The 27,646-nt window shown below is 41.2% G+C and overlaps 1 protein-coding gene across 1 annotated transcript; it reads left to right on the top strand.

Annotated features, from left to right (window-relative positions):
• Positions 1-7,010: 7,010 nt before the first annotated feature.
• Positions 7,011-23,151, top strand: LOC310902312 (uncharacterized protein; the record flags this gene model as incomplete). The annotated part of the gene is made up of 3 exons (XM_083843668.1): positions 7,011-7,083; positions 9,250-9,754; positions 13,432-23,151. 3 exons carry the CDS (start codon positions 7,011-7,013, stop codon positions 13,586-13,588), a joined length of 735 nt encoding a protein of 244 aa, XP_083699794.1. The 3' UTR covers positions 13,589-23,151.
• Between the last annotated feature and the right edge of the window lie 4,495 nt (positions 23,152-27,646).

The following is a 27,646-nucleotide window of genomic DNA, read 5'->3' as shown; positions in this document are numbered from 1 at the left end:
GATCAGAAAAGTAACTGGAAGAAGCAGTCAGGGTTTATCTAGCAGATGTACAGGTCTGGTCTTGCTGAATTTGGAAAGACTAACACTACCGCTTCCACTAGCTTAAATCTGTGAAAATTAAAAATGACATCCAAATGTCATAATTGGGCAAGGCTGAGAAAAGCCCACTCAGAATTGTCATTATTAATCAAGCTGTCACTCCCTGCACCCTACTCTCCATTTCTGTCATTATGTCTGATTAGAGCCCTGACACTACAAACCCTTTCTGACTGGCCTGTGCAACAGGCTGGTGTGAAACCTCTCCGCAAGATTCCCTGAATCACAGTAAAAATAGCTGCACTGCATTTGGTTTAAACACTTAATTGCATAATGTATTATTCATTTTGCCTGTTACTCATATTTATAATAGAGTCATTGGTTATTATAGCATATTTCAGAGGAAGAATATTAGAAAGACAGACAAAAAAAAAGCATTCTCCAAAATTCCCCCTTTATAAGACTCTTCTCCCATTCTTCTCCCATTTTGTCAAAACTAACCAGGTCAGCTGTAAATTTCTATGCCACATATCCTTCTGACATAGAATTAATTTGTGTTTGTGTGGGTGTGCATGCATGTGCATACATGAAAAAAGGGGGAAATACATTTTTCCCATGGAAAAGGTAATACAGTTCTGTTGCAAACATATTTTAGCAGACCCAGGATGTAGACAAGTGACTTATGTTTTTAATTTGGAAGGGAATATGCTGCTTTGGTAAATGATGTCATGAACATTAACCCCCTATAAACCCTGCTGCTGTTCAGTTACCACAGCTCCCTTCGGGTCTGCACGTGCAGTTCCTGAGCTGGGCAGCACGTGTCGTTTTTCAGCCAGGCACTGCAGGGAACAGAATTCCTGTGTTTCCAGTGCTTTTACCTTTGGTGCTCACCAGGCCATTTGCTGTGCTTTCTGTAGGTTTCTGCATGTTATTAATAAGGCTAATCACAACAGCAGGAAATAAGCTGAGAAATGAAAGGAAAGCCAATGACTTCTAGAACAAAATGGAAGCAGTAAATTATTACACGGAATGGAGTACGTGGTGGAACCATAGACCAGTGATATTATTGCAACATAAGATACACACTGCAAAAGTCTGATTTCATTAATAAAATAAAAGTGCTTCATTTGCCACCGCTCATTTCAAAGCTACTGAGGACTTAAATCGAAATTATACTACATGCATACACTACCAAAAGAATACTCTTCATGCAACAAAGCTCTCATGGTGTAGAAGAACAAAGCTTTTCACTTTGCTAGTTTCAGATTGGATTTACTACCATATAAATCAAAACTAGAAGAAAGTGAATCATTCTAATTAAACAATTTATTGATCCATTTATATTGTTCCTAAAAGATATTTTAGGAGCATCTGCAAAGAAAATCTCTCAACACAAAAGTTTATTCAAGATTAAAAATGAACTTGTGAATTTACAATGAATAAAGATACCAAACAATTTTGACTTAAACCATAATGCAGAAAAATAAATGAATGTAAACTAATACAGATACAAGTTAATTAATGCAAACTATAGGGAAAAAAAAAGCCTTTTATTTATTTATCAGCCTTTTATTCTAATGTTTCAGCTGAGGAAGAAGTCAGCCAACCACTGCCTGAGGATTTAGAAATTTTTTTTTTGAATGGGAAAAGGATACCTACACTAAACATAACACACTCATAAACACTCATACAGCTAATGGAAAAGTTTTCTGAAAGTCACTTTGCTAAAAAAAAAAAAAAAAGGAAAAAAAGAAAAAAAGAAAAGAGAGGGACTACTGGCATTGTTCAATACTCTCTCTTTAAAGCTCTAGGTTTTTAAAAACAAAACAAAACTTTTTCCCCCTGCCCATCCTTCCTATGTCAAGGAAGAGTGGCTGTGCTTGAGAAGTAGCCTGTCTAAATTGCTATTTATAATCCTAACATTTATTAGATTTAAAAACAAACAAACAAACAAACCAAACAAAAAAAAAAGACACTACTACTTGTGAGAGCTTCTTTTAATGAATACTTCTAAACTGGATTGTGGACTGTAGCAAGGAACAGATAGGTATGTCAATGTACAAAGGTTAAAATAGAATATTGCCTAGGAGAGTCCAGCCAATGGTCCCATATTTCTGAGTTTTACATCATTTGCATCTCAATATCCTCACGGCATTTATTATTTGCTACCCTTATCAGCAGGTACTCACAGTGTCCAAACACACTGGTTTTCAAAACCTATGTTAAAAAATAAATAAATTAATTTAAAAAAAGACCACTGAAATCCACACTATAATGATAACACTCATTAGGAAGATGTTCGCTAATTTACAGTTGGAAGGCACCCAACTATGGGAAGATAAGGAAAAGGACACAAAATCTTTTAAGCAGTAAATATTTCAAATCTTTTGATAGTTGATAGGAGGCAGAAAGAGAAAAAAAATGTGACAATGGATGCTAGGATGATGGCTGAAAGGATACCAGAAGTTGGAAAGTGGAGGCAGGAAGAAGAAAGACCAAATTCACTCCAGTGAGAACAGAGAACTTTGTACTGTTACCAGAGAGACAAACAGAACCAGTATTTGTGTTGCTCTGGAAGACTAATTTTCCAGGTGGAAAAAAAAAAAAAAGGCAGCTAATAGCAATAATCCAGGTATTTGTCAATGTCATAGCCAACAAATTTCTTTGCCTTCTGTTAGACTGACTTTGGTGAAGAGCAGTCGTGGGTGGGGAAAATATTCTCACGTGGAGCAACACCAAGTTGCTTCAGATAGCGAGGACACTTTGGATGTCAGAAAAAGTAAGGATGAATAACAAGTATTAAAAAATATCTGTAACAGCGGTAAGAATTGCTGAAAGCCAAGCTACTTAAAAATGTGGAAATGACATTGAAACAAATAGCAGTAGTAACACTTGGAAGATGACCAGGAAAAGTTAAACAAACCCTTGCCCTTTTTTCCATACAGGGCTGATGAAACCGAAATTGAAGCATCTGTGTACTGAAATGGAAATGTCCACATTGATGTGGAAGCAAAATTAATAAAAGAAGCATCAGGGGAACTACAGACTGAATGACCTCCAATCCAAATTGCGAAGGAACTAATATATGACACTCCAGCTGCATAAGCCAGGTTTTCTAATAGCGTCAACTGATCTAGTCTGGTACTGCATGACTGGAGAACAGAAAATATAGTAAACTACATTTAATAAAGGATGCGATAAGAAACTACAAACCACTTATTCTGGCTTCAGTAATATGCAACCTTCAAGGGAAAACAGATTTGGGAGTAAATTATATAACATTCAATAGCGTGAAACATTCCAAACTAATATAATACTTCCTCCCCAAAACAAACAAAACCAACCACCGCCACAACAGCGCAGACAAAACACCCCTCTCCCCCTTCATATCACTCTGAATTCAATAAATCTGTTCAGTAGGGTTGAAAAAAAATCACATCTTTAGTAACTACCTGAAACCCATACACCAAACAGGTCTTTTCCCAGTCCTGTGCTCCCTGTCCCAAAATCAGAAGACGTTAAGCAGATAAAAATAGAATCATCTGACACCAAAAATTTTCCCTCGAATTTTACCTTTATTAAAAATATTGACCCTTGAACATGATCTCATGGTGACTAGGCCATTCTGCCACTATCCTGTATATAGGATTGGATACCCAAAAGGAAGGCAGGAAATCTTTAAAAGATGATATTGGAAGAAAAATCAACAGAAATGAAGGGCAGGCCAGAGAACAGGGTTGAAATTTCTTAATATTTGGAAAATAAGTCACATGTAGTTTCTCGGCCATTAGAGAGGAAAGGCTTACTTAGAAATAACAGCTGGCCCTAAAAGACTCCTGGTACTGCAAAAATAGAATTCCTCCTTCCATTGGTTGCCCTATTTCTGGCTTTAAAAAAAGAAAAAAAAAAAGAAAAAAAGAAAACCAGACCCAATTGTTCCTTATTGCTGTGTCCTCGGTGGCTAGACTACAGTCAAATCAGGCATCCCTCTGTGATTTCTCCAAGCTCTCCCCAAGTCTCATGCAATTAAAAGCATCAATACTGATGCACATTAACGACAAAAAGTTAATGCAAGGGCTAATTGAGACCATCTCCCTCACAGGCCATTTCACAACATTAATAGCACAGAAAACAGCCATTAATATGCAATTAAATTTCTGAGATGCATGGGCTATCAAAACCAGGTAGCTGGAACCTTTCTCCACACTTTTTAACCTCTCACTACTGCTCGAGCCCAAAATAGCTGCTGTGCCAGGCACTCCTTTCCCCTACAGCAGCAAACTGGCCTGGCACCAAGTGCTGGCTCTGCTAGCAACCAAAACCAGCTCAGTGAAGCAAGCTGCATCTTCTAAGCTCTACCCATCAGGGAGATCAGCAAATGACAGATTATTAACTAGTTTTTCTGGGGTACAGGTACAGAAATGTTTTGCTAACTGCAGATACCAACTGCTTGGAACGTCAAGGCTTTGAACAGTTTATTCTGAAATATAACCATATTCCTCTCATGCAAACAAACAGGTTTCATTAAGAAAAGAAGAAAGTCCTGCAATTTAAATTGCTTATGAGTCTTTTTCTGCAGTGCATCAGTGGAAAAAGATTCAAAATGAAAAATAAATCTAGCTAGCTGGGGTTGAAAGGGGTGCTTTCAGTGTTGTTGGGAGAACACTGAGATTTTGGAGAAAGGCTCTTTTTGTGTTCTCTGGATTTATTTATTTATCATTTGAAATTTATTTGTTTTTTACAGCAATCTAAACACAAGACATGTTAGTAATATGGAATAACAGTTGATATGGCACATTTCCCAGCTCCTCTGAGTCAGGGACAGTCTCTTTGTCATTCAATAGAAGACAGAATTTTGAAAATGGCTTCAGAACAAGAGTCTTAACCATGAATACTGGCTGGATCTGAATCTATCTATTCATTTGAAGAGAATTTTCATTCATTTGAATAAACTATTCCAGATTTTATTTATTTATTTATTTATTAACCAAAACGGATGCGTTTCCAAGAGGAAACCAGGAAGGTGTGGGGGGAGTCCTGCTAGCCTAACAACTGAACCAAGTGGATTTTTTTCAGACCTCAAAATATTGTTTCACAGTGGAAACTGCAACTGAACTAAGCTAGAGTATTTCAACTATGTTACAAAATCTGTTTTTCACAGGTTCATCATGCAGTAAAATCATGTGGTACTTGATATATACCAAGGCTATTGGTTTAGAAACTGGAGAGCATCTCCTTGATGCTCAGGGATATTGATTCACTGATAAAGCCCTGCAGAATTAAGTTCACTTGAATATTCTGCAGGAAGAGAATCACTTCTAAAGCACCTTCTCATGTGAAGATACAGTGAGAGGGCAATGTTTTCAGAGACTGGCTGCCCATCTCATGAAGGTGAGATGTGGGGGGACATAAGTGCTGCAGAAGAAGAAAGGGATTCGTCTACTCCCTTCTTTAGGACTAGGAAAAAAAGTGATGACAGTCAGGGTATTGTGATGAAGCACTGCATTAGGCATCAGAAAAAAACCCACAACTTTCTAACAACAAACATAATGAACTACGAGAACAGGTTGCCAGGGGCAACTGAGAAATGCATACCAGCGGCATATTCAGAGGCAGTGCAGGAAAACCAAACATGACATCGCTTAGCTGCATTGTGGCACAGGGATGAACTAGATATATTTTCTCAGTCATGATTTTTTTAATTTCAATCTTTTCACAACATCTTTTTTTTTTTTTTTTTTTTTAATTTTACCAGTTTCCTATGAAATACAAATTTCAGCTTTTCAGTCAACTCCAGCAATCACAAAATATTCTTGGCAGTTTGCATTACAGCTTAGTCATCTGCAGACCAAAAGTCTGTTCTGTTTTCCACAGGGCCCTCAGGTTCTCCCTCAGTGCCATTCCCCATATTTAAAAGTAAGCAGAAACACAGAGCTCTGCCTATAGCCAGTGGCAGCCACGTACAGCCATCTTTTCAACTCAGGCACTCATTCATACCATTCATTTCTCTGCTTTAAAAATCATCATTTTTCAATATGGATAACTTTATGGGCATAATATCTACCATTTAAAAATAGTGGCATTAGAGTCAGTTCAGATTCTTGAATATGAATACATTTCTAACACCACGTAATATTTCTGACTGCAAACTGAGTATTGACAAAATAAATACAACTTTTGTAATGGCTTTGCACTCGGGAATTGTACATTGTAAATCAATGATTTCTGTATCTAGCAGATCATCACTGGAGCAGGTTTGTCCTTAACAGCCAAGGTTACAGTTTCTCTCAAGTCTATATTACTTTCCAGAACTCGAGCTCCATAACTTGAACTTCAAAACAATGCTTGTGAGAGGAGATACAGAAGGTCAAGCATCAGGACCAATGCTTGGAATTCATTACCAGAGTTCAAAATAACAAATATTTTCAGCACTTAGACAGAAGCGCAAAATTTTGACACAAGTGTAACTTCAGATGAAGTCTTAGCTGCAACTAAACCTGAAAGCATAACTGAAGAAAAAGACAACGTTAATTTAAAAAAAAAATATATATATATTTTGTTCTATCTTTGCAGTTAAAAACAAAGAGGTATGCAGGGATGAAACTGAGAAGCAATAACAACTAGAATGAGGAAGATGAAGACACAAGTGTATGCCTCGTATTGCTTCAGAAGAACACAGGAGAAGCAGTGGTTTCCAGAGATTTCAGTCATTCCTTGGAAAGCAACCAGCTACTTGAAAGATGAAGCTAAACAGACCAACCCAACAAGTGGTTCTGCACTCAGGTGGTTTTGTGGCTTTCAGTAGTAAGTCAAGGAAAAAGACCAGCTCTAAGCCTGCTCCACTCACGTATCCAGAGACTGTTTTGCACATAGGAAAGAAAGAAAAACACAGCAGCTACATGCAGATTAAAAGTGAGTTCTCTCTGCTGGACGCCCGCTCTCATGTGCCTGAGCAGTTTCTGAATGCCGCAGTGATGCGGACGCCACAGCTTCACCAGGCATCTAGGGTGGCGTGGCAGCTGCAGGCAGATGTGCCCGCTCCACAGGGTTTTGTATGCAACCCTGCCAGCTCCTGCCTTACAACAGCATTTAGTTCTTGACTTGTTTACTACCTCCAGAGTAAAGGCTTCCAGTTATACTGGTTTTTTTTTTTTTGTTTTGTTTTTTACTAAGGAGTATTCTGGCACAGCCAGCTCGCAAGAAGGATGACAAGCAACCTCCCCAGCAAACAACCATATGCGTTAATGCTGTCATTAACAGACCACGGGTACCACCAAAAGGCACCTGAGAAACAACCTTATGCAGCTCTTGTGATACATGCTGACGCTGACGCTGTACAGGTGTAACTGAAATTAGAATTGACTCCGTATTGCTGCTCTGATGCAAAAGGTTATTGCCAAAGCACAAGCAGTGTTCCCCCTGCCCAGCTGGGAACAGACTGGGTCAGCTCTTCCTCAGTCTCCCACACAGGCTGGAATCAGAATGAAATTTGCCAAGAACCAACACAGTATCCCCTCGGGGATCTAAAGGACAGTGCTATAGAAAGAAAGATTTTAGGTGAGCCCTTCTTCCTTCTTTTAAAGCATTTTCCATGTTCATTTTGATATTAATATTAATGTCCTGTTGATAACACAAGTTAGTATATAATGACATTTCTATCAATGGGAAATGTAGAATGAACCGCATTACAGAATAATCTACTGAGTCTGTGGTTCCCTGGCCATGCACAAATCCCAGTTGTAGTCACTTTAATTGCTCTAAAAAAAAAGACAATTGATTATATCCACCTGCTTCATTTTTCCTCCATCAGTAAATGTCTGGGTAAGCAGCCAATTTCTGACTACAGAAACGTTAATTGTGTGAGCAGAAACAGGTATGTATGTGTTATTGTTTTGCCAAGTGATACTGGCAACGGTGACAAATGAGTTCAATTAACTAAAGGTCTCTTCAAAATGCACAGCTCAGGTACGCACCTGCAGGGTTCACGTGGCTGCTGAGCATCCTTGACTCACTACCAAACAGACAGAAGGGGAATGACCAGTGTGGAAGAAGTGAGAGCACTTTTCCACTTTTTTTTTTTTTGTGAGTACAGGTCCTGCACACAGCTGATTCTCCCCGATGATGCGCTTCTCCACACTAACTACCCAGTATTGCCAGAGACCCCTTTCTCCTAATGAATTTATGTCCACAGAGAGTTCACATTAAACACTTTTCCACATACTTCTCATGCTGTTCACACACAGGTAAAAGGAGAAAGCTCCTGTTCATGAGCCCGTGCAACATTAGATAGGGAAATTTAAGGTTAAAAAAAAAAAAAAAAGGTGCTGTGGTGGTTCAAAGTTATAGGGAAAACACAAAGTAATGTTTTGCCTCCCATCAGCCTCAGGAAACTTTTCATAAGCTCTTGGATCAGGGCTGCTGTTCTGTTTCATTATAAATGATGAGGGTGGCAAACCCCTAGTACCTTCAGCAGAGTCAGAATTATATATATAATTAAATCAGATGTTTAAAAAAAAAAAAAAAAAAGATCTGAAGAGCTCGTATCTCATTCTCAGAGGGCCCTCCACAGCCAATAGCGCCAGAACAGAAGAAAACATTGTTCCGTGCTCTGCAGGGGGGAGCAGGCCGAACTCCTAGTGGACATTTAACTGGTGCAATCATTTGGAGTAGATGTGAAAAATCAATTCAGTTTCTAATCGAGAATGCATGCGTATTTCAGCTCTTCCACCTTTATGCTGTTATGCCTTATTTCTTTTCCTAGTTTACTTTGGGAATTGAAATATGTGTCAATTAATCAGGATTAAGGCCATTGCCATTCACACTGCAGGAAATGCAGATTATGAAACACCGCCCTTTCAGAAGGAGATGGATTTGACGAATATTCAGAGCATCTGAACAGAGCTCGACACAGAGGTCGTAGCTCTTTCTGATATTCTTAAGACCCTACAGCAACTATTTTTAGCAAAGAGCCTCTGAAAGCCCATACAGGCCTTCCACACTTGCCCTGTGAGAGAGGCTAAGACCCAGCAGCAAGCAGCGGGCATCTCAGCATTTCCTCTTTCCCATCCACACGCGAGTGTTTTTGGCAAGCACATCCCTGTGAGGCTACCTACTACATTCTGGAAAAACACGGGTACAAACTTATCTAGAGAGAGAGAGACTCCTGGGTGAGGGGGTGCGGTGGCGGGGCCGAGGCGCGCTTTGCAGATTGAGGGTGGTCGGAGCCCAGCAGCGCTCCCACCGGCATCCCTCCCGCTCCGCCGGGGAAGGAGCTCCGCCGCTGCTTTTCCCTCGGGGATCCCGCGGCCGGGTTCCTGCCTCCGGCACCGGCCCGGGATGCCCAGAGCCACGCCGGCGGGCGGCGAGGCGGCGTTGCGGAGCTGCCCCCGGCCGGGAGTGCCCTGAGGACGCCCCGCTCCCCGCTCCGGGCGCCGCTGCGGGCGGCGACTTTGCTGCGGGCGGGCACTCGCCGGGCTCCCCCCTCTCTTCTCCTCTCCTCTCCTCGCCTCCCGTCGCCGCTCCGCCCGCCGCCGGCTGCGGAATGGGCGGCTCTGGCCGCCGGCTGCCGGCAGCTGTCACACGGCGGAGGCAGCCGCAGCCGGTGCGAGGAGCGAGCCCACCCTGCCGCCGAGGATGACTCACGGGGAGCCGGCGCTCGTCTCCCTCGTGCTGGCCGTGGACGGAGAGCAGCCGGCGAGCTCCGCGGGGCGAGGACAAGGTAAGCGGATCGCTCACCCCAAACTTCGGCGGCCGCAGGGGCGAGCCCCGGACCCGGGCATCCCCCGGGGGCGTCCCGCGGGGGGCATCCCCCAGGGGGCAGCCCGGCCCCTGCGCCGAAGCCGGGTTTGGGGACGGGTCGGGGGCCGGCTCGAAGGAGAACATCTCGCCCAACGGCTGGGGCTCCGTTTCTGTCGAGCCCCTGCTTTCCCACCTTCAGAGGGTGACACCGTCACGGGAACCCAGCAGGGCGCTTTGCTATTTCGGTAGGCAGAAGAGCAGCCGAGCTGGTGCACCCCCCAGCCTTACCCCGGGCTCCCTGACTGCAAGGGAGGCAGCTGGGCTGGTTTACAGCTTCTCTGTGCTGTGAAGGTGCTGCAATCACGCCTGGATGTACCTGTGCTTCCTATGCGCTGTACGATATTTCTCTGCAGCCTCTTACCCGTTATATCTGTTCAGACCGCCTATGTGCTGGCAATCGGCTTACTAAGAGTTGACTTTTAAGCAGTGTATTACAAATTGCACTGGAAACCCACAAAGAGCTGCCCTGACATTACTGATGTGAAAAGGCAGCTCTGCCCAAGGACGGTGCCAAGTCCCACTCCCATCACATGTGTGGAGCTGACAGGACAGGCACCTGCAGCCAGCCCTGGACACCACTCAGCCTCCAGGTAGCCACCGAGACCCACAGACAGAGCGGTTTTGGAATGAACTCAGTAAGAGGATGACGGTAGTAATGGGCCCTCCCCCTAGCTACTGCCCCTCCATCCAGTCTTTTAAATGGGTTAGGGGGACACATTCTTTTTTTAGAGAACTTAAAGCACTTGGTATGGATCCTCAGGAAGAGGTAGAACAACTGCTTGATGTGTCAGCATGGACCCTACCTCGTTTTCCATCAGAATATGGTACATGCTTTCCATTTGGTACAAAGGGATTTTACCAGCATTATGCTTTAAGATTATTTCAAATCATTTGGACCGCTACAGAGACTTTGGTGTATATATATATATAATTTTTTTTTTGAAGTTACCTTTTTTTCTTAGGACTTGGGTACAATACCTGACTGCAAGGGTATCAGATTGCTTCCATAGAAAGTAACCCTGCAATGCCCTTCCCACAACAGATTCTGGTGATTCTGTCTTGAACCTCTTGGTACTCTTCGTGCTATTTAGTTTAAAATTAGTAGCTATTTATTGCATGCAAGCTCTTTTTCACTTGCTACAGTAGCACATGTTGTAATCTCTGGGGCCTGAACAGCTATTTTTGACCCTGTCTGTCTGATGTGTAGAATACGAAATCATCCTATTTACAAGTTGGGTTTTTCTGTTTTCTTCTCCTCTCTTCAGAGACATCAATGTATTACCAGTTCTCTTTAGTATGGCTCCTCTAGGTGGAACCTTAGTCTATTTAGACAACCCACGGTGATCACACTTTTTTTTGTAACTTGGCAACAAGAGCAAAAAATCAAGTTATATCCATCACACATGCAAACCTTGCATTGTGCTGCCCCATACTCAGCAAATTAAACCCTCGAGATAAATGACACTGGACTCGTGGACAAGTCGTTTTAATATCATTAGCTTGGCTTGACGGTTGTCCTAATTACAGAAGTCAAAGACTGCGGGAAGCAGCTGCAAAGTCAGCACACGTGCAAGGAGCTGTCTGCAAAGCAGGAACACATGCTTTAATTTGAGGCTTCTTTGTTGCAACATGTGTTATTAAGGAAAAGTATGGCTTTTAATACCGTTGTTGAAAAAAATGGTCTGGCTACTGTTCAGGTGTTAAGAATTGCATGGCTGTGTGGGGTTATCACTCACCTTTCTGTGAGGGTTCATTTCTGACATGGTATTTTTGCCGAAGTAAACAGACATGCACTTCCAATGCTATTTAGCTGTGATCAAGCTCTTGGCTCATTTATTTACTGGGGAGGACAGTGAGGTGGAGATAAGCCATGGTGCTAAGGAGAGGTCAGCACAGTACTCTGCCTGTCCTCCCTGCCTCCTCCCAGCTAGGCAACCCACCAGCACTGTAACTGCAGGGGCGAGGGACGTGAGACGACACACAGCAGCTACACAGGAATATCAGTAGGAAACTCTCCTAAGACACAGAGGTGCTCAACTCCAGGCCTCTGACTGAGCCTAAAAAGATTAAGCCAGCCACAGACTTTGCTCCTAAATCTAAGCCCATAGGTATCTGGGGTCAGGCAGCTGCTTCAGTGGGTGGCAGGGGATGGCCCAGCTTTGAGACCCAGGTCTCTCCTGGCAGCTCACCTCCACAAACTGAAGTCAGGGGAAGCAGAAGTTTTGCTGTGGTTAGTTAAATGGATTTCATTCCATAACTGATGCCATTCAGAAAAGATTAAGGTTCAGCCAAGTTCTTCAGCTTAAAAAAATCAGCCTAAGTAGAAGCTGCTTTCAAGAGAAATCCACAGAAATAAGGGAGAACTGAAGTGAAACAAAATCCCTTGCAAAGATGAAGAGCTCCAAACAATCAACAAGGTTTATACATGTCAGGAGCATATCAACACATGATTACAACCTCTGGGAAGGTATCTCCTTCATCTCAGCTATTCGACCAAGCATACTGTCCCTGCACACAGATGTGCAAAGACGGGTAAAATTTCATTCTCCACTGCAACAAGCACACTTTGCCCCTTTTATGGTTCACCGTTAATGGCACTGTAACTCAGGCAGCTGTAGCTCAGCTCATTACACACCGAACATAGTTAAGGCTACCTCCTCCTCTTTGTGTAGTACTTTGTTAAAAGGTAAGCAAACAGGACCTACTGGTAACACTTCAGAGTTATTATCACTATCAGAATGGTATTTTAAGTTGGATTGTACACAGGCACTAGTTTTAGGATGGGACATTTCACACACTGGCTGTATTGCCTTCCAGCAACTTCTTGTTACAAAGTCTCAAGTTAAGTCACCAATTAAGATAAAATCTAATCTTAGTCCAACACTGAGGTGTTCATAGAGATGAAAGAAAGGTACGCATACTATGCAAAACACGCATCCAGCCCTTATGATCAGGCATTATATCCTGACTGGGCAAATCACTTTTCCATGAAAAATTGTATTTTTTCTTTATTTATTGCAAAGAGTGCTCTTTATGTTTTCTCAGATAAAACACAGATGGTGCAGTTTCCGAGGCACCATTTTAGTCCATTCTTGCTCAAGCAAAATAAAAACAATACTGTGTTTACCACAAAGTAGCTTTCCCCATACTTTTGAGCTTTGCCATATAATTTGAATTTGTGGAAGCTGATGTCTTTCAACTAATGAAACAACAGAAAAATACTTTTGTCTTATCCTTCCTTTCATTAACATGTGAAAAGTCTTTTCACTCAATATCAGTTTGTCTGTTTTCCTGTAATTGTAATTCAAATTTCCAAAATGATAAGGAAACTAAGTATGCTAGGCACGTATTCCCTTTAGTTTTTAAGTCAATTTAGTTATTGAGTTATTGACTAGCATAGGGATGCAACGCTAAAGAAACTGCATGAAGAAACTAACAGTTCAAAAAGGGAAACCCGAGAGCAAAGAGTACATTCTCTAGAGAGGTACCAGTGGATGACACATCTGAAATTGATCTTCGCCATAATATGAACTTTGGGCTTTTCTCTACAAGCTATGCATAACATTTACTTACTACTTCTCCTTGTGTCTTTCCCAGCCTTGCCATATTAATGCTGTGCATTTCAGAAAAACGTGCTTATTCTGAGGGCACCAGAAATGCTGGGCAACATCTAGCAAAGCGTGTATCACCTGAGCGATTCATAGGTGACAGAGAGCACAATACCACGATCCGCAGGCTGAAGCAACCAGAATGAAAGCCATCCAGGAGCAGTACACAGTTACTGAGACTGTTGGTTCATCAGGAGTCTGTAGCAACATATGACTTGAAACCATACAGCAAAGGACAGATTTGCATACTGCAGAGATACAGGACAAGACCAATGCGTCAAGATGAACAAGGGCACAAGCAAAGTGTGTGCTGGAAACAGCAGATGAGATGCACAACTCTAACAGACTTCTTTCCAGCTTTTACAGTGAAAGGACTCAAGATTTTTCTAGGTTCCAAACAATACAAGTTGAAAAAAAGATAAAACACTCAAAAATCATATGAACCTATGTGTGCCACGTGTATATACATGTGCATGTATTACATCATAACAGTGCCAGATACTAAAAGCAGAAAACAAAAGAAAACAAACAAACAAAAAAACCCACAACAACCCAAAAGAGAAATAAAACTACAGTTCCACAAATCATATGTGGTCATTCTAAGGCAAGCTTTCACGTAGAAATAATGAATTTAAATAGGCATCCTCAAATAAGTAGGAAAGAACACAAGCTTAGAGAATTCTATCCTGCCTGAGCTCCTAAAGCAGCTGCAAACTCTGCCTTGGTTACAAACACATCCTCACAACTTTACCATCACTGCTGCATCATATCTACTATATTGAATGAGAACATATGAAGTAGGTATCTAAAGAGATTAGAAACCTTTCTCATCTGGATGCATGAGGTCATCTCTTCCTTGCTGTTAATGAACATGTAACAAAGCTACTCGTAGGTTATTCATGTGACAATTCCAAGACCAGAGTTTAAACATGGTTAGTTTTTCACCGTGATAGTTCTGGTTACACAGAATAGTACAAACCTAGCTCTACTTCATTCCCTGTGGTCTTGCAACCAATGAACACAAAAAAGCACTGGGTGGACCAAAGAGAAGACACAGCAGAATTCCTTTCCCTGCTTTTTTGGTTGGTCAAATTTCCCTTTTCTCTTCTTCCACCTCCTCTTCATGGTGAGCCCAAGCAAACTCCGTTATACCAGATGATTCTCAGCCAAATTACTCCATCTAGAAAATCACCCCATAAAACTCCAGGGCATAGTTCAGGTCATAAGACACCTACAGACCCTGCCATGCCCAGGTATGGTTCAGGTTTCCTTCTCGGGGACACCGCTGGGGTAGCACGCAGCAGAACAATGGCATGTACCCCCAGGAGGTGCCTGAACCCTGCATCCCCACCTACTGCCCTTGGAGGTTGTGCCCAACCAGAACTGCAAACAGACCAAAACATTAGGCGAAGAAAAGACAATGTACACATCACCGGGAACTGCAGAGAACACCTATCAGGTTATAGTTAGCTTAATTATACAGGAAAGGAAACAATACAGAAAGCCATGCACTTCTAAGAAGGCCAAGTAATTCTACAGCTAGTTTCTTCACAAGGGAAATGGAAAAAAGAGTTAATTAAACCTGTTATCTGTGGTCTGAAATATTAACCTGACGGCCGTGTTTATCTTTTCTGAAACAGCTTTAATGATGTTATTTGTGCCTTTACATTTTTCCTCATTGCTTTGCTCACTGTCCTCTGATGCTACTAGTATTATTGCACTTTCAGTATTAGTAATAAAACAATTACCGAGTCTCTCTGCTGTTTAATGGGTTTGAAACCTCAGGAGTTGAAAATAATTAAGTTGAATATTTTTGCTTGCAATGAAGTTTGAGATTTGATGAAAAAAGAAAAAAAATTAACAGATCCATAAATATTAAAGTCAAGTGGGACTAGTGAATAACTAAGTCTGACTTCCAGCATACCACAACAACCATGTCATTTCATCCAGTTTTACCCATATCATATTTACCCTTAACTTGTGCAGATAAGTCTGTTGTTAGAAAAATAGATTCAAGATCTTGAAAATGATAATACAGGCTGCTGGTGCAGGACATTACAACTGCAGAGCACACTTGAGTGGGATTGTTCCCTTCCGGCCCCACAAGTCACTGAAGCCAACCAACCCTACCTCTCAACATATCCACTGTCTAAGCATGGGAATTTAATCTCAAAATATATTTCTCACAAAAAGCTAAGAGAAACTTAAAAAAGAAAGGGAAAGTGATGACAGAATATGAGCTAGGATTCAATGCAGGTGACTGGCACTTCTACCACTTGCTATCCATAAAAAAGAGAAGTTATTGATTATTTCAGAACTCTGAGGACAATTGCAACAACATCCCATTATTCCTCTTTTTTTTTTTTTATGCCTGAATCATTTAAATTTTTCTTCAGCATATTGTTCCTAGATACCATAATGGGGAAAAAGGAAAACTACTAAGTTTAACATTAATCAAAAATTTATCGGTGCCGTAGCTCTAAAGGTAAATGTGACCATTAATTCTCTTTTTGCACTTTTTCACAAAGGGAGAGAATAAAGTTGTCTGGAGCCAAATGCCTATGTACTGTTATGGATTCCAAAAACAAAAAGACAGCTTTTATGCAATAGGAGAGAGAGAGACCAGGAGAGACAAATATTCCTGCACAGCACCGTGGTAGGATTTACTGACAGGGCAAACTCAGTTCCCTCAGCCAGCCTCTGCATTCCTTGCTGCAGCCTGAAAAAGGCATTTGCAGCATCGCTGATGATGATGATGAAAATGAACCCTGCTAAGGAAAAAAGGCAGAGGTGGGCTGGCAAATGAAGGAAAGAAATGAGGAGAGAGAGAAAAGAAAGGGAAAAAAATATAAATAGATAAATAAATAAGCTATTTGCTCCCCTCCTCTACTTTCAGCATTTCCCACATTTGTAATGGATCTAGGGAATATTCAGTAAAGAAGTAAGGATTAAAATAGAAATGAATACAAAAGAAAAAGAAAATAAATGCAAATGGAATGAAATGAAGTGGCAAATAGAATATACAGGTGTTGTTACAGATGTCATCTCCCCTAAACAGGGTTGTCCAGTTGTCCATGCTGTGGGTGGGAACTAAAATAAAAATCTTGAAACCCAAATCTTCCTACAGGATGTCTGCACCTTCAGCTTGCAACCCTTGTGCCATGAAAGCAGGTGTAATGCCTGCTGGAGACGGGGGGAGTAAGGGAGCAGATACCATAGCAAGAGAGGGTTCTCTCTGTCACGTTTATCATATGTTACAAAATCAATTCAACATCATTCATGGTCTTGTCAATCACTGTTCTGAGGCACTGCAGGACAAATGGATTTTTTCTGTGGCAATGCGATAGAGAACATGAATTTTGAACCTTACAGTGGACAGTTCGATATCCATAAAGTTGTCTTGTCAAGTCAGCAGAATCCACACTGCCTTTTAGTCTCCCAGTGCTGGTGCATGAGGGTGGGCAACCAAAAGCAGCAGAAACAGTGCATTTTGTGATGTGCAAAAGGAAAAACCTAGCAACAACCACTAAAATAAAAAATACATGGTGCTAACACCTCCTTAAAATACCCAAACTGGAGAAACCTGTAGTCTACTGAAGAAAAGAGAAAATGAAGGGAAGAAGTGTGGATGTTAGCGTATCACTAGTGTGAAAACTGAAGGCTGTAGAACTAGGTGGGGACTTGAGTTTCAACTGCTGGGACTCAGAGCCATGCTAAATTGTGCCAACCTCTTTTCCCTGAACACTTGGGATATGTGAGATCCAAGCCTTCTACATTAGTTAACTGGCTGGGGATGGGAAGCTGATATTTCTGAGCAAGGAAAAATAAAAGTCCATAGAAAAACAACTAAATACCTATGATTTCATCTATCATCAGTCTATAGTTAACTAACAGCATTGTTTGTACCTTCAGATCTGTACTCACAGTAACTAATATCCCATTCATATACCACTAATTGATATGTTTTGACAGGCATAAAATTGTTCCTCTGCCAGAACTTAGGAAACAATTTATTTTATTTTCTGAGGTGAAAATGTAAATATAACAAGGCACTGCAGAAATATCCCAGTCCTCCTCTAGTAAATAGGACTATTAGTGGTATGAATGCTCAGCCCTCATTCAGAAACCTCTTTCTGTGAGTAATAAAACTGCTTGGAGGGTAGGGCCTAAACGAGTTTACCTACTTCTAAGTTATCAGTAACTGTTAAGACACCGTGTGTCTGAATTGTTTCTCCAGGACGACTTCTGTGGCTATTTTTTTGAGAAGGAATGGGGAGCTGGTTGCTGTTTTACAGACTCACAAGCTATTTTATAAAATGCAGACACCATCTTATTTTACAACTCTTAATCAACATAGATTTTTTTTGATGAGTAGAAGCATGAAAACAGTTAATGAAGAATCTCAGTAAAAACCCTTTTTATTAACCTGTGATCACAGCTAGAAAAAATGCACGGTACCTTTCTGGCAGGTAGAAGCTCATTTAAAATCCTTAAATGAATTTTCCCTTCTCCTTCTCAGTCAAAAACAGATCCTTCCAGGACAACAGCTCTAAACTGGGAGGCATGAATTTTGTCTTAGTCAGGAGGAAGCTTGAAAGCATACGTCATGTCTTACCACAGACCAATGCTGACTGAGCTTGTGAGACCCCAGTGAGACGCGTGCCCATGGCCTGTGTTAAGCCCTGGCACTCATGGCATCACGGGCACATTGACACTTTGGTGCTATGCACAGACACAGGATGGGATAGGTGCAGGAGGGAAGGGAAGTGCAAACCAACCCATTGACAGATTGCAGGTGATGTGCACCAGAAAGAGGGTGGGAGAGGTGAGGACACAAAGTTTAACGTCCCGTGCTCTGGAATGCGGACCGATGTCCTGCAAGTGGGATCTCAGCCTTGTGCAATCAGTGCTGTCTAATTGCATTTTGTCTAAATACAGGGCTTTCGCCACCCAACCCTCACCTCTGATCATCATTACAGTTCAGCTCTGAAAACTGCCAGCTCTTGTCTAGGCCTCTGCGAATACAAATAATTAAATGTCTGCAATAAGCCAGGCAGCTGACTCCAGGGTTTTAAAGGTCAATAATTTCTTTTTAAAAATCAATATATTTGTAACTAGCTAGGTAAAAGCTTCCAGCCCTGAAAACATGCTTAAATGGACAATCCAATGGGGCATTTTTCCAAGCTGCATGAATTTTAACAATGCTCACACTTGTCAGTTTTCCAATTGTCAGAAGGCCTTTTATAAGGGATGGAGGATTCTGAAGATTAATTCTGCTCCTTTCTAAGAAGTCACCATTTCATCATCCCCTATTCACAGCTTATCACATACAATGGATACTATTCAGCAGTGACGACTCAGGTACATTAAAACAGGACAAGTGTGTAGGCTATAGCTGAACAATGGCATCTCACTGTGTCAAGGGGAGCAGGCATGGCGCTGTGTGTATCTGCCCTGAATGGAGCATTTTCTTTTAGCTCGTTCTGTTCTCCAGCTGTTGCTGCTGGAATCATTGATGGTTCTTGTTTGTCTTTTTTTTTTTTTTTTTTAAAAAGAGGGATTGTCTGTGATCTGAGGAAAAGGGCTGAATTTAACATCGTCCCATTTGCATAAATGTTTGTGCAATTTATAAGGATGTGAGTAAAATCACCTGCCTTTCCTAGAAACCATTTGGTTAGTTAGCTATGATGTATTTAATTTAATATTTATTGACTTGAACTGTTACATCATAATGACAGCTACTCAAGCGGGCCTGTATTCTAGAATTCAAAACAAGCATGATTGGGAAATGCATTTGATTCAAAGGAATTCAGATTATTTGATCTCCCTTTGTGCTTCTCACTGTGACTACAAGCAGCAATAAACCATGATAATCACTGCCTGAACAAAAAGATACAAAACCTCAAGGAAAGGTTATGGCAGGGGATATCTTTCATGCAAGCAAGAAGAGCCTACAAGAAAATAGCTCTACATGTTGCTGTTGCCTGTCATGAAGGTATTCTCAGACACCAAGGCAAGTCTTGGCTATTCCCTTGCAAAAGGGGCTCGCAGAAGATAGACTAGGGAGTCACACAGGCCCCACAGGAACCCAGCTTCCTAAAATTAGGTCAACAATGACATAAAATTAGATTCAATGTTCTGCTGACCAAACAAAAAAGGGGAGGAGTGATTTTTAATCAAGAATTCTTCAGGGTAATGTTGTAGCTTGCTAGAAGTCACCGAGTATGGGTCACAAACTTTCACACTGGTTAGCTCCTTTCTCTTGCCAACATCTGCTAGCACTCATTTGAAGCCCAAGCACAAATGAGAACTTTTAAATTAACTATGTTGCTTAAAGTCAAAGCATGCAGTATTATTGAGACAAATGATTACACTCTATCCTTAAAGGGCATTCAGCGTAAGAGTTATCTACTGAAATTAATTTCTCAATTAAATTGCCAGATGAAATCAGTCATGTTTGAAAGAACAAAAAAAGGAAAAAAAAAAAAACAACCACACACACAAAACTACAAAACCCAAACCCCAAACCAAAATCTACTTCAATTCTAATCACTCAAAGTAAACATTCAAAACATGTCAGTGAAGTGGAGGTTGTATTTATATAAAGTATGATGTAGCATCCTTGGAACACACTAAACAATGATCTTGAACAAAAATTTCCTAAAATCAATTCTAGCCATCCACTGTCTTACCACACAGTACCTCTGAGGCTTGGGAACTGAATGTCAGGGAGAAGGAAATGTTGCTCTCTAGTAATGAATGAACTGACTTTGACTTAGAGAATCCTCTAAGTAGAAGGACTGGACTAATGAGAAAGGAGAGCCCACAACAAACAACACTTAGTACTGCCTACTTAGTAGTTCAAGACTGTTTCAAAATATTGCATTATAAACTTGTTTAAACAATAGCAAGTATCATTTTGATTTGGGGTAGACTGTATACCTATCCACCCCAGCATCACTCTGGTCGCATCCACTGCGATTCCTGTTTGGAGGGTTAGGCGTACACAGACTGACCAAGAGAGGTCCTGCTGGCCTCGCCAGCCCATACAGCAATTCAGAAGGACGTTCAGAGAAGCATCCTGTGCACACCCAATGCAGAAAAGCCCTTTTGGGGATTGCAGCAATGTGCAAGGATGCTGGAAGCTGCCAAGAATGATATAAGGCAGGTTTTGACAACTCTTTGACAGAATTTCTTTGTGTACCTGGGGAATAGGCCAATTAGCGCAATGGCGGATTTTGTTGTTTTGCAGACATAGTTACTCCAGAAGCTCAGCATAAAATCGTCCAGCCCGAACCTACCGCAGACCCAGACAAGAAATTTGTCCCACTCCTTCAGCATCACATTCTATAGCAGAAAGCTCTATCCAGTATTGAAGTCTATAAATTATCTTCCCCAGGCCCTCCAGTATTGGCACAGGTTCATGGTTAAATAAATGAGAGCTTAGGAGATTAACTCCTGGGCTACTAGCCGGGAGCAAGCTGGGACAGAAATTTTTAATACTAGTATGAAGACTGTTTACCCAGAGCTGTAAATTGCAAGGAGTACCGCTCCGTCATTCTGCAGCGCTTGTACAGCACACCAGAAGGTTTATGAACACCAGTGTGGGAAGCACTAATGAGATACCTAACAACAGTGCTTTGAAGAGGACTGGCTTTTTGGAGCTAGAGAAACACGTATCTTCTTTTCATAATGATCACTGACCAGGAGCTTTGTTCCCAGTGAAGCTTCTCCTAGGGTGCTGAGTTATGGAGGAATTCATCATGCTCTGCCATCCATAGCATTTGAGGTTTCACCATACAACTTACAATCCAAAGAGATAATCATGTTACTTTCCTTAGGGTTCTCCATGGGTGGTACAGTGGGCACTTGCAATGCTGATGCTGCTGCATCCAAAATCACTTTTAAGCTATCACAACAAACTTCTTGCGCAGGCTTATAGCCTGCTGCGCTCCAAATAGCATCTGTGAAACCAGAAACAAGTATTTACTTACAGAGGGGACGTAACTGATTCATACAAACAAGCAGCACTCCCAGGAATAGCATCATCATATGTATGTGCATTTATTGCACATGTGGCAGTCTTAATGAGTAATGAATTGCTAATATGCATGCTGTTTTGTGACAAACTGCTGTAAAGCATATTGTTCTCGTATGTACTGGGGTTCTGAAGTGCCAGTTGTGCTTATTTTCCAAAAGTTCTTGGATGAAGAGCTTGCCAATCTGCATGCGGTATTTTGTGGCTGATTAATTTTATAGATTGTGCTAGGTAAGAACTCTCTGACTTGCTGAATTCAATATCAGTTTTAATCAACTCTAGTTGCTTGCTAATTTGGAGACGCAGGGTGCCACTTTATTGGTTTCTGTAGATTGCTTGCTCTCCCTATATATAAATAGTTCAGAGAATCCTTTTGGCATACCTATTCCTTTCCAGATGAGTGGACCAACACGATTTTTTCATCATAAATTTCATGGTTTCATACAAAAAGTAATTTAAAAATACTGCAGCTAATTGATATACATTAAAAAAAAACACAACCAAACAGAAAAAAAAAAAACAGCTAACATAGCAAATGGAAAAACAAAAATCAAACTGAAATATGAAATATAATACAAAATTCAAGCATGACAAAAAGCCAGAATACTACTTGCAATATAGACCACTGACCGGGTCCTGGAGAGCCACAAACAATTCCATCCCACAAGCAGTCAGCAAATACTGAAAAAGATGTGTGAACCCATGCCTAACCCTACAATGAACTGTGGAACTGAACAAGGATTAGTAGGAGGTTCTGTTTCAGTATCATGCTCAACATGTAATACTCTGTGGGGTCCTGGGTCTGCTCCCTTTCTGTAATCTCCAATCATCTGTAATCTCATTGTGCAATTTGACAACAGCAGCTTCTGCGCCCCTGTTCACAGTATGCTAACAGTAGCTACATGGATCCAGTGAATCTCTGAATATCATTCTCCACAGGATGATTTCCTTTGGCCACCTGATGCTGCATCTTTGTGGCCAGGCTCATTTGAAGGTGTCTATTCTTAAAATCATACAAAATAACTGTACAGGAAAAGAGTTCTTTTATCCCTGTTTTCAGAGTCAAAAAATTATTCTCTGCACATTGTCTACACAAGTCCACAGATTCTCAGGATTTTACCCTTTTGCATTTGTAAGTTTGTAAAAAAAAAAAAAAAAAACGAAACAAAACAAGATAATAACTGAATACTGCAAGTTGTTTTTTGTTTGTTTTGTTTTTAAAGGTTTGCTACTTTTTTTTTGTGGATGTGTCAAAGACATAAAACTCGGTTCTCTGAGCTTTGGGTGTGGGTGGGTTTTTTTGTTGTTTTTTTGGGGTTTTTTTTGGTTCTTTTTGTGAGTTAGGCTGCCTGCTGAGGACACACAGCCTGGAGCTCGTGAAGTAGAAGAAAGCAGTTGCAATCCAGGACAATGAATATTTTTGCAAACCTGGAGAATACACAGCACATAAACAAAGGGCTTATTTTTATGGCTTAGGCTGCTTTGCCAACTGGCTTAACTAACCAGCTGCATGACAAATTTGTCAGAATCACCTTCTGGCAAATCATAGTGGGCGGAAGGTCCAGAAGGAGTACTGACAAGCACTGATAAGCTGTGAAGTCAGTGGTGTTTGACAGACAGACACACAGCAAACGACTTCATCTACTATGTAGAGAACCACAAGAGAAGGAAGGAAGGAAGGAGGGAAGGAAGGAAGGAGGGAAAAATAACACACTTTTTAGTGATTTTTCTTTAACACTGGATATTCAGTAGCAGCCTTGCAATAAAACTGAAAAACTTAGAAAATCCTACCAACAGCAGTGGACTTACTATTTTGTTGATAAGCTCTGTAGAAATAAACAGGGAAAAGTCCTTGTGCTCATTAAAACTGACAGATATAGCTCATTAACGAGACTATGCCACCTTCCACAAAGTTACAATTTCCTGAATTCTAGGACTTTCCTTAAACAACACTATATGAACCGTGAATATTTTACGGATCATGACAATGCTTTAGAAACAGTAGCTGATCTTCCTTGACAACTCTCATGAAACGTGCGGCTCTGTGATTGAATTTAGTTTAAAAAAAAAAGTCCAAGTGATTGAACATTAATTAGCCTATTTCATATTGTCATACACAAATGTATATTTCAGATAATTGAGGATAGGGAATTTTGTGAGGAAGGGTGCTGAGGCAAAGCACAAGTACCATGTTGCGTGCACCAGGAAGGCCCTCTGCCAGTGCCCCTCAGCAACCTCCCCCTGACGGCCAGCAGAGGCGGCCGGCACACATTTGCCTGAGGATCTGATCACTCTGTTTTTATTTTAAGGAAACACTGGGGGCCTACAGGAAGCTTTAAGATGACACAGTGGCCAATATATTTTTTAAAGAAGCTAGTCCAGCCATAGGGGTGGCATGGAGAGACCCCCGCATGCAGAAACGCGAGCTACAGGCCATGAGACTGGCACTAGGCCCCTCAGCCATGTGCGCAGTGATGGCAGCGAAGGGCCGCAGGCCTGAGAGGCTTGGCTGTAGACCTGGGCATGAGGGGCCGTACTGCCTTGCCTGTAGTTTTCTCTGAAAGCACAGCTAACGAGATCAAGTCATCAGGCTAATGTGTATTTGTTGGCTTTATGCAAGCGCTGGTAACGCGTGCGCTGGCTGTGATAAGCCAATTAGAGGCTTCTGAGGCCTGACGCCGTCTGTCAAAGAAACGGCTGGCGGTCCAGCAGGTAGGAGTCTGTCAGCCCCTGAGTGGGTTTCACATGGTACCCCCTGCTCCTCGCAGTTATCCTTCCCAGTACCAGAACGGGGAAGAAAACGAAGAGAAAAGCCTTAAGCATTGTGAGAAGAGACAGGAGAGACAAAGAGGGTGTTTGCATATGCGTAAAGTTGGTCCTTGCGCCTCCTCACTTGCCGCACTTCCCACTTCACCTCCAGGAGATGGAGGTTTCCAGTTGCTGTAGCAACTGTATTAACAAATATCAGCATGGACCTGGCACAAACGATGTGATTGTCAGCAGCTAGGGGGTAGTTAACAGGTTTTTATGAACCTATTTTTTTTCCTCTACAATACATGCTTTCTGCTAACTTACTAGCTAACATAAATCCATCACTTTTCTTTCCTTACTGCATGCTTCTCATTTTATAACACCAAAGGTTTTTATTTAAGAGAGTACACCTATATCAGAAGCTTCTAAATAGGATATACCTTATCTTTCATGTCTGAGAAAGGTGTCACACAACTGCAGCATTCTTTAAAAGGCACAGACTAATTTGCATTAAATGCTTCTCTCAGCGAGCTAACTGGGGGACTATAAATACAGCTCTTCTGTCTTCAGGATTACTTAGCATTTTTGCTCTGAAGGGAAAAAAAGGGCAAAAAATCTTCTGAGACAGATGGAAAGGGGGAGAGAATGTTCTGTACATTATCCAGAAATTAATGACGAATCCGTTGGTTCCTTTTAAACGTAAAATTTATAAAAACTGAATTACAGCAACTTCAACACTTGAACATTTCTCCGGCATGGTTTTCAAGGTTCATACGCATTTTTTGAATACATTACTGATACTCCACAGGATTAAATATTAACTTTGGCAGACTTTCTTTCTAGAGAGAACAAAATTTAATTTTAGCTGAACTATAATAGTAATAGCGTTTTGCACTTCTGTACTCCCTTCCATCTTCATGCTTCTTTCAAAGCACTTCAAATACGTCAAAGCTATTAACTTGAAATATGATCACATCTTAAGGATAAAGAAACTAAGATCCCACCCTCAAAGGGACAGGAAAAGTCAGGGGCATGACAAACCACAGATCACGGTTAACACCAAGAGCTGATTAACTATTCTCTATGCCTAAACATTTGCTCATCTTTCTATCAGCAAAATAAGACAGATGAAGTTTCCCAAATAATGTCATATAATAAGTAAAGAATTTATGGATCTGTTCAAACACAATCACAATGTATGTGTACAAACATAAAGAAAAAAATCAACTTTGCCAGTTGAAGGCTTATTTTGTAGTCACAGCGAATTTCCTTAGCCAAAGCAATGGCTTTCATCCTGTACTAAATTTGCTTTCTACTTCACATAGGTGTTACACTAACTCCAGAACTGGCTTTCTTCCAAACTCTTAACTAGTACCATGTCAAAAACTGTTCAGGAGAAGTGCACTCTCATGGCAGCTGGCAGCCAGAATTTCAGATACCTACATTACACATTTTCACTCCACTGGCCATTCCTACCTGAGGAAGATGCTAATATCCTGAGATAAAATTGTGTAGAAGATTCTTATAGAAGGTAGTTAAAAGAAGCCCTTTAACTTCTGTTTTTCCTTATTCTGTATCAAACAGATGTGCTTTCTACATAGCTGTAACAGACTACTATTATCTGGAAAGACAGTGAGGTACTACTATTTCTACTTGCAATTTACTTTTACCTCTGCAATGAATCCTGTTTCCATTGGACATCTTTCATCCATATCTGGTTGTCTTGATAATGAAGCCATAGATACCCTTGCCTGCAGCTAGTTAAGCCCACAATTCTCTCCTTTTTTTTTTTTTTTTTTTTTTTTTTTTTTTTTACTAACACTGAAAACCAGGTTGAAACAGGTGCTGCTAGGAAGACTTCTAAGTGCTTTCTCTTTCCCTCCCCTATTAGCTTCCCAAGTAGAGGGTTAGAAAGATTATCTTTAACATGTAACAACTGTAGCAGCAAATATTCACTGCAAACAGAAAATGTGACACAGGTGCAATTTTCCCTTTTTCTTTGCAAGCCATATCACCTAGCTGGGATAAGCAGCTGCTTATTTCAAGTACCTTTAAAGGAGACTGAGCTCTTTATACCTTCCGTATGTCTGTGGCAGGTAGCACCTTGGAGAGCCTGAACCAGCCAGTCAGGCTCTGCACTGATTTCCACAGGGAATTCCCTCCCAATATCTCTAATTATGCCTAAAGCATCTATAGAACAGCTCAGTTTCAAAAATAGCTCACAAGATTTATATAACAGAGAGGATTCACTTCACCTACCCCAGGCAGACCGCATGGCAGTCTGACAGCTCTCAGCACTACCACACTCCACATTTTAAGGAATGCTGTGCAGGAAGAAATACATCCACCTAACACTTCAGGGAGAATTTACATAGATGAGCTACAACCGCATAGGTTGGGGTGATATTCATACTCTAGGGTTAAAAACTCTCAGGGCTGTAAAAGCTATCAAAGGGATCTTAAATGTCCATCAGCTTATGCAGTATTGATTTTACAACTCATTATATATAGTAGATTTCCCAGACTGACATTCTTCACCAACATTACTAAAAGATTGTGATTTTTTTTTCTTCAAGAAAATTGTCACTTTTGATAAGACATTTCCTTGGAAAAGAGTGAGTCTGTCCCGTCCCGTCCCCCCCCCCCTTCTGGTCAAGAATGAATGTTCCCATTTAAAACAGAAGGGTCATCACGATATTTAGCAGTAGGCAAGTCCCTATCTCAACCCTCTAGGAACTATTTTGGAATCTGTATTTCCTGTTTTTGGAAAGTCCTCTGTATAACATGACAAGTGAGAGAGGTCTACTACCAGTGCCAATCTGTTGAGTGGCTTAGGTTTAACGGTGCTTTCTGAGTTCCCGAGAGTTCTCCGAGATGCTGAGAAGTGCTGAGATAATGCTGCAGGTAGTATGACCGAAGGGTTTTTCCTTCTATTTAAAAAAATTATAAGGAAAATGTCTGAAATAACAGCTTACAGTGGCAGGGAAGGCAGACACAGTCAACACCTGCACAAAAAAGATCTTTCTGCAGCTGACTATTTGTCTATACTTGACCAGTCACGTGCAGAAGAGCTGCTGCCAGAGTTGCAAGCAAGACCTAAATAATCAGATTCCCAAGTTCAAGCACAGGTTGTCACACATTGACTAACATAGCTCCTTTGTCAGTAGAAAAGGAAGCCAGGCAAAACCACAAGAGGACCAAGAGTGTGGTCTGACAGAAAGTTACTCTTTAGAATTATTGTGCTCTGCCAGTACCACACAATATAATGCTATGCAGAGATACCCAAACAAGCAAAAACATGCCAGCTAGCAAAGTAACAGACCTGCTTTAATGTAGTCCTCCATCCAGGCTCATTAATCCTTTTGAGAACCACCTTGCCACAATGGCAAAGCAAGTGCAGGCAGCTCTGCATGAC

This window comes from Anser anser, assembly GCF_964211835.1.
Source record: "Anser anser genome assembly, chromosome: 7".
Classification (NCBI taxonomy): domain Eukaryota; kingdom Metazoa; phylum Chordata; class Aves; order Anseriformes; family Anatidae; genus Anser; species Anser anser.
The sequence above is the reverse complement of the archived record's forward strand: the minus strand, read 5'-3'. Positions and strand labels throughout refer to the sequence as shown.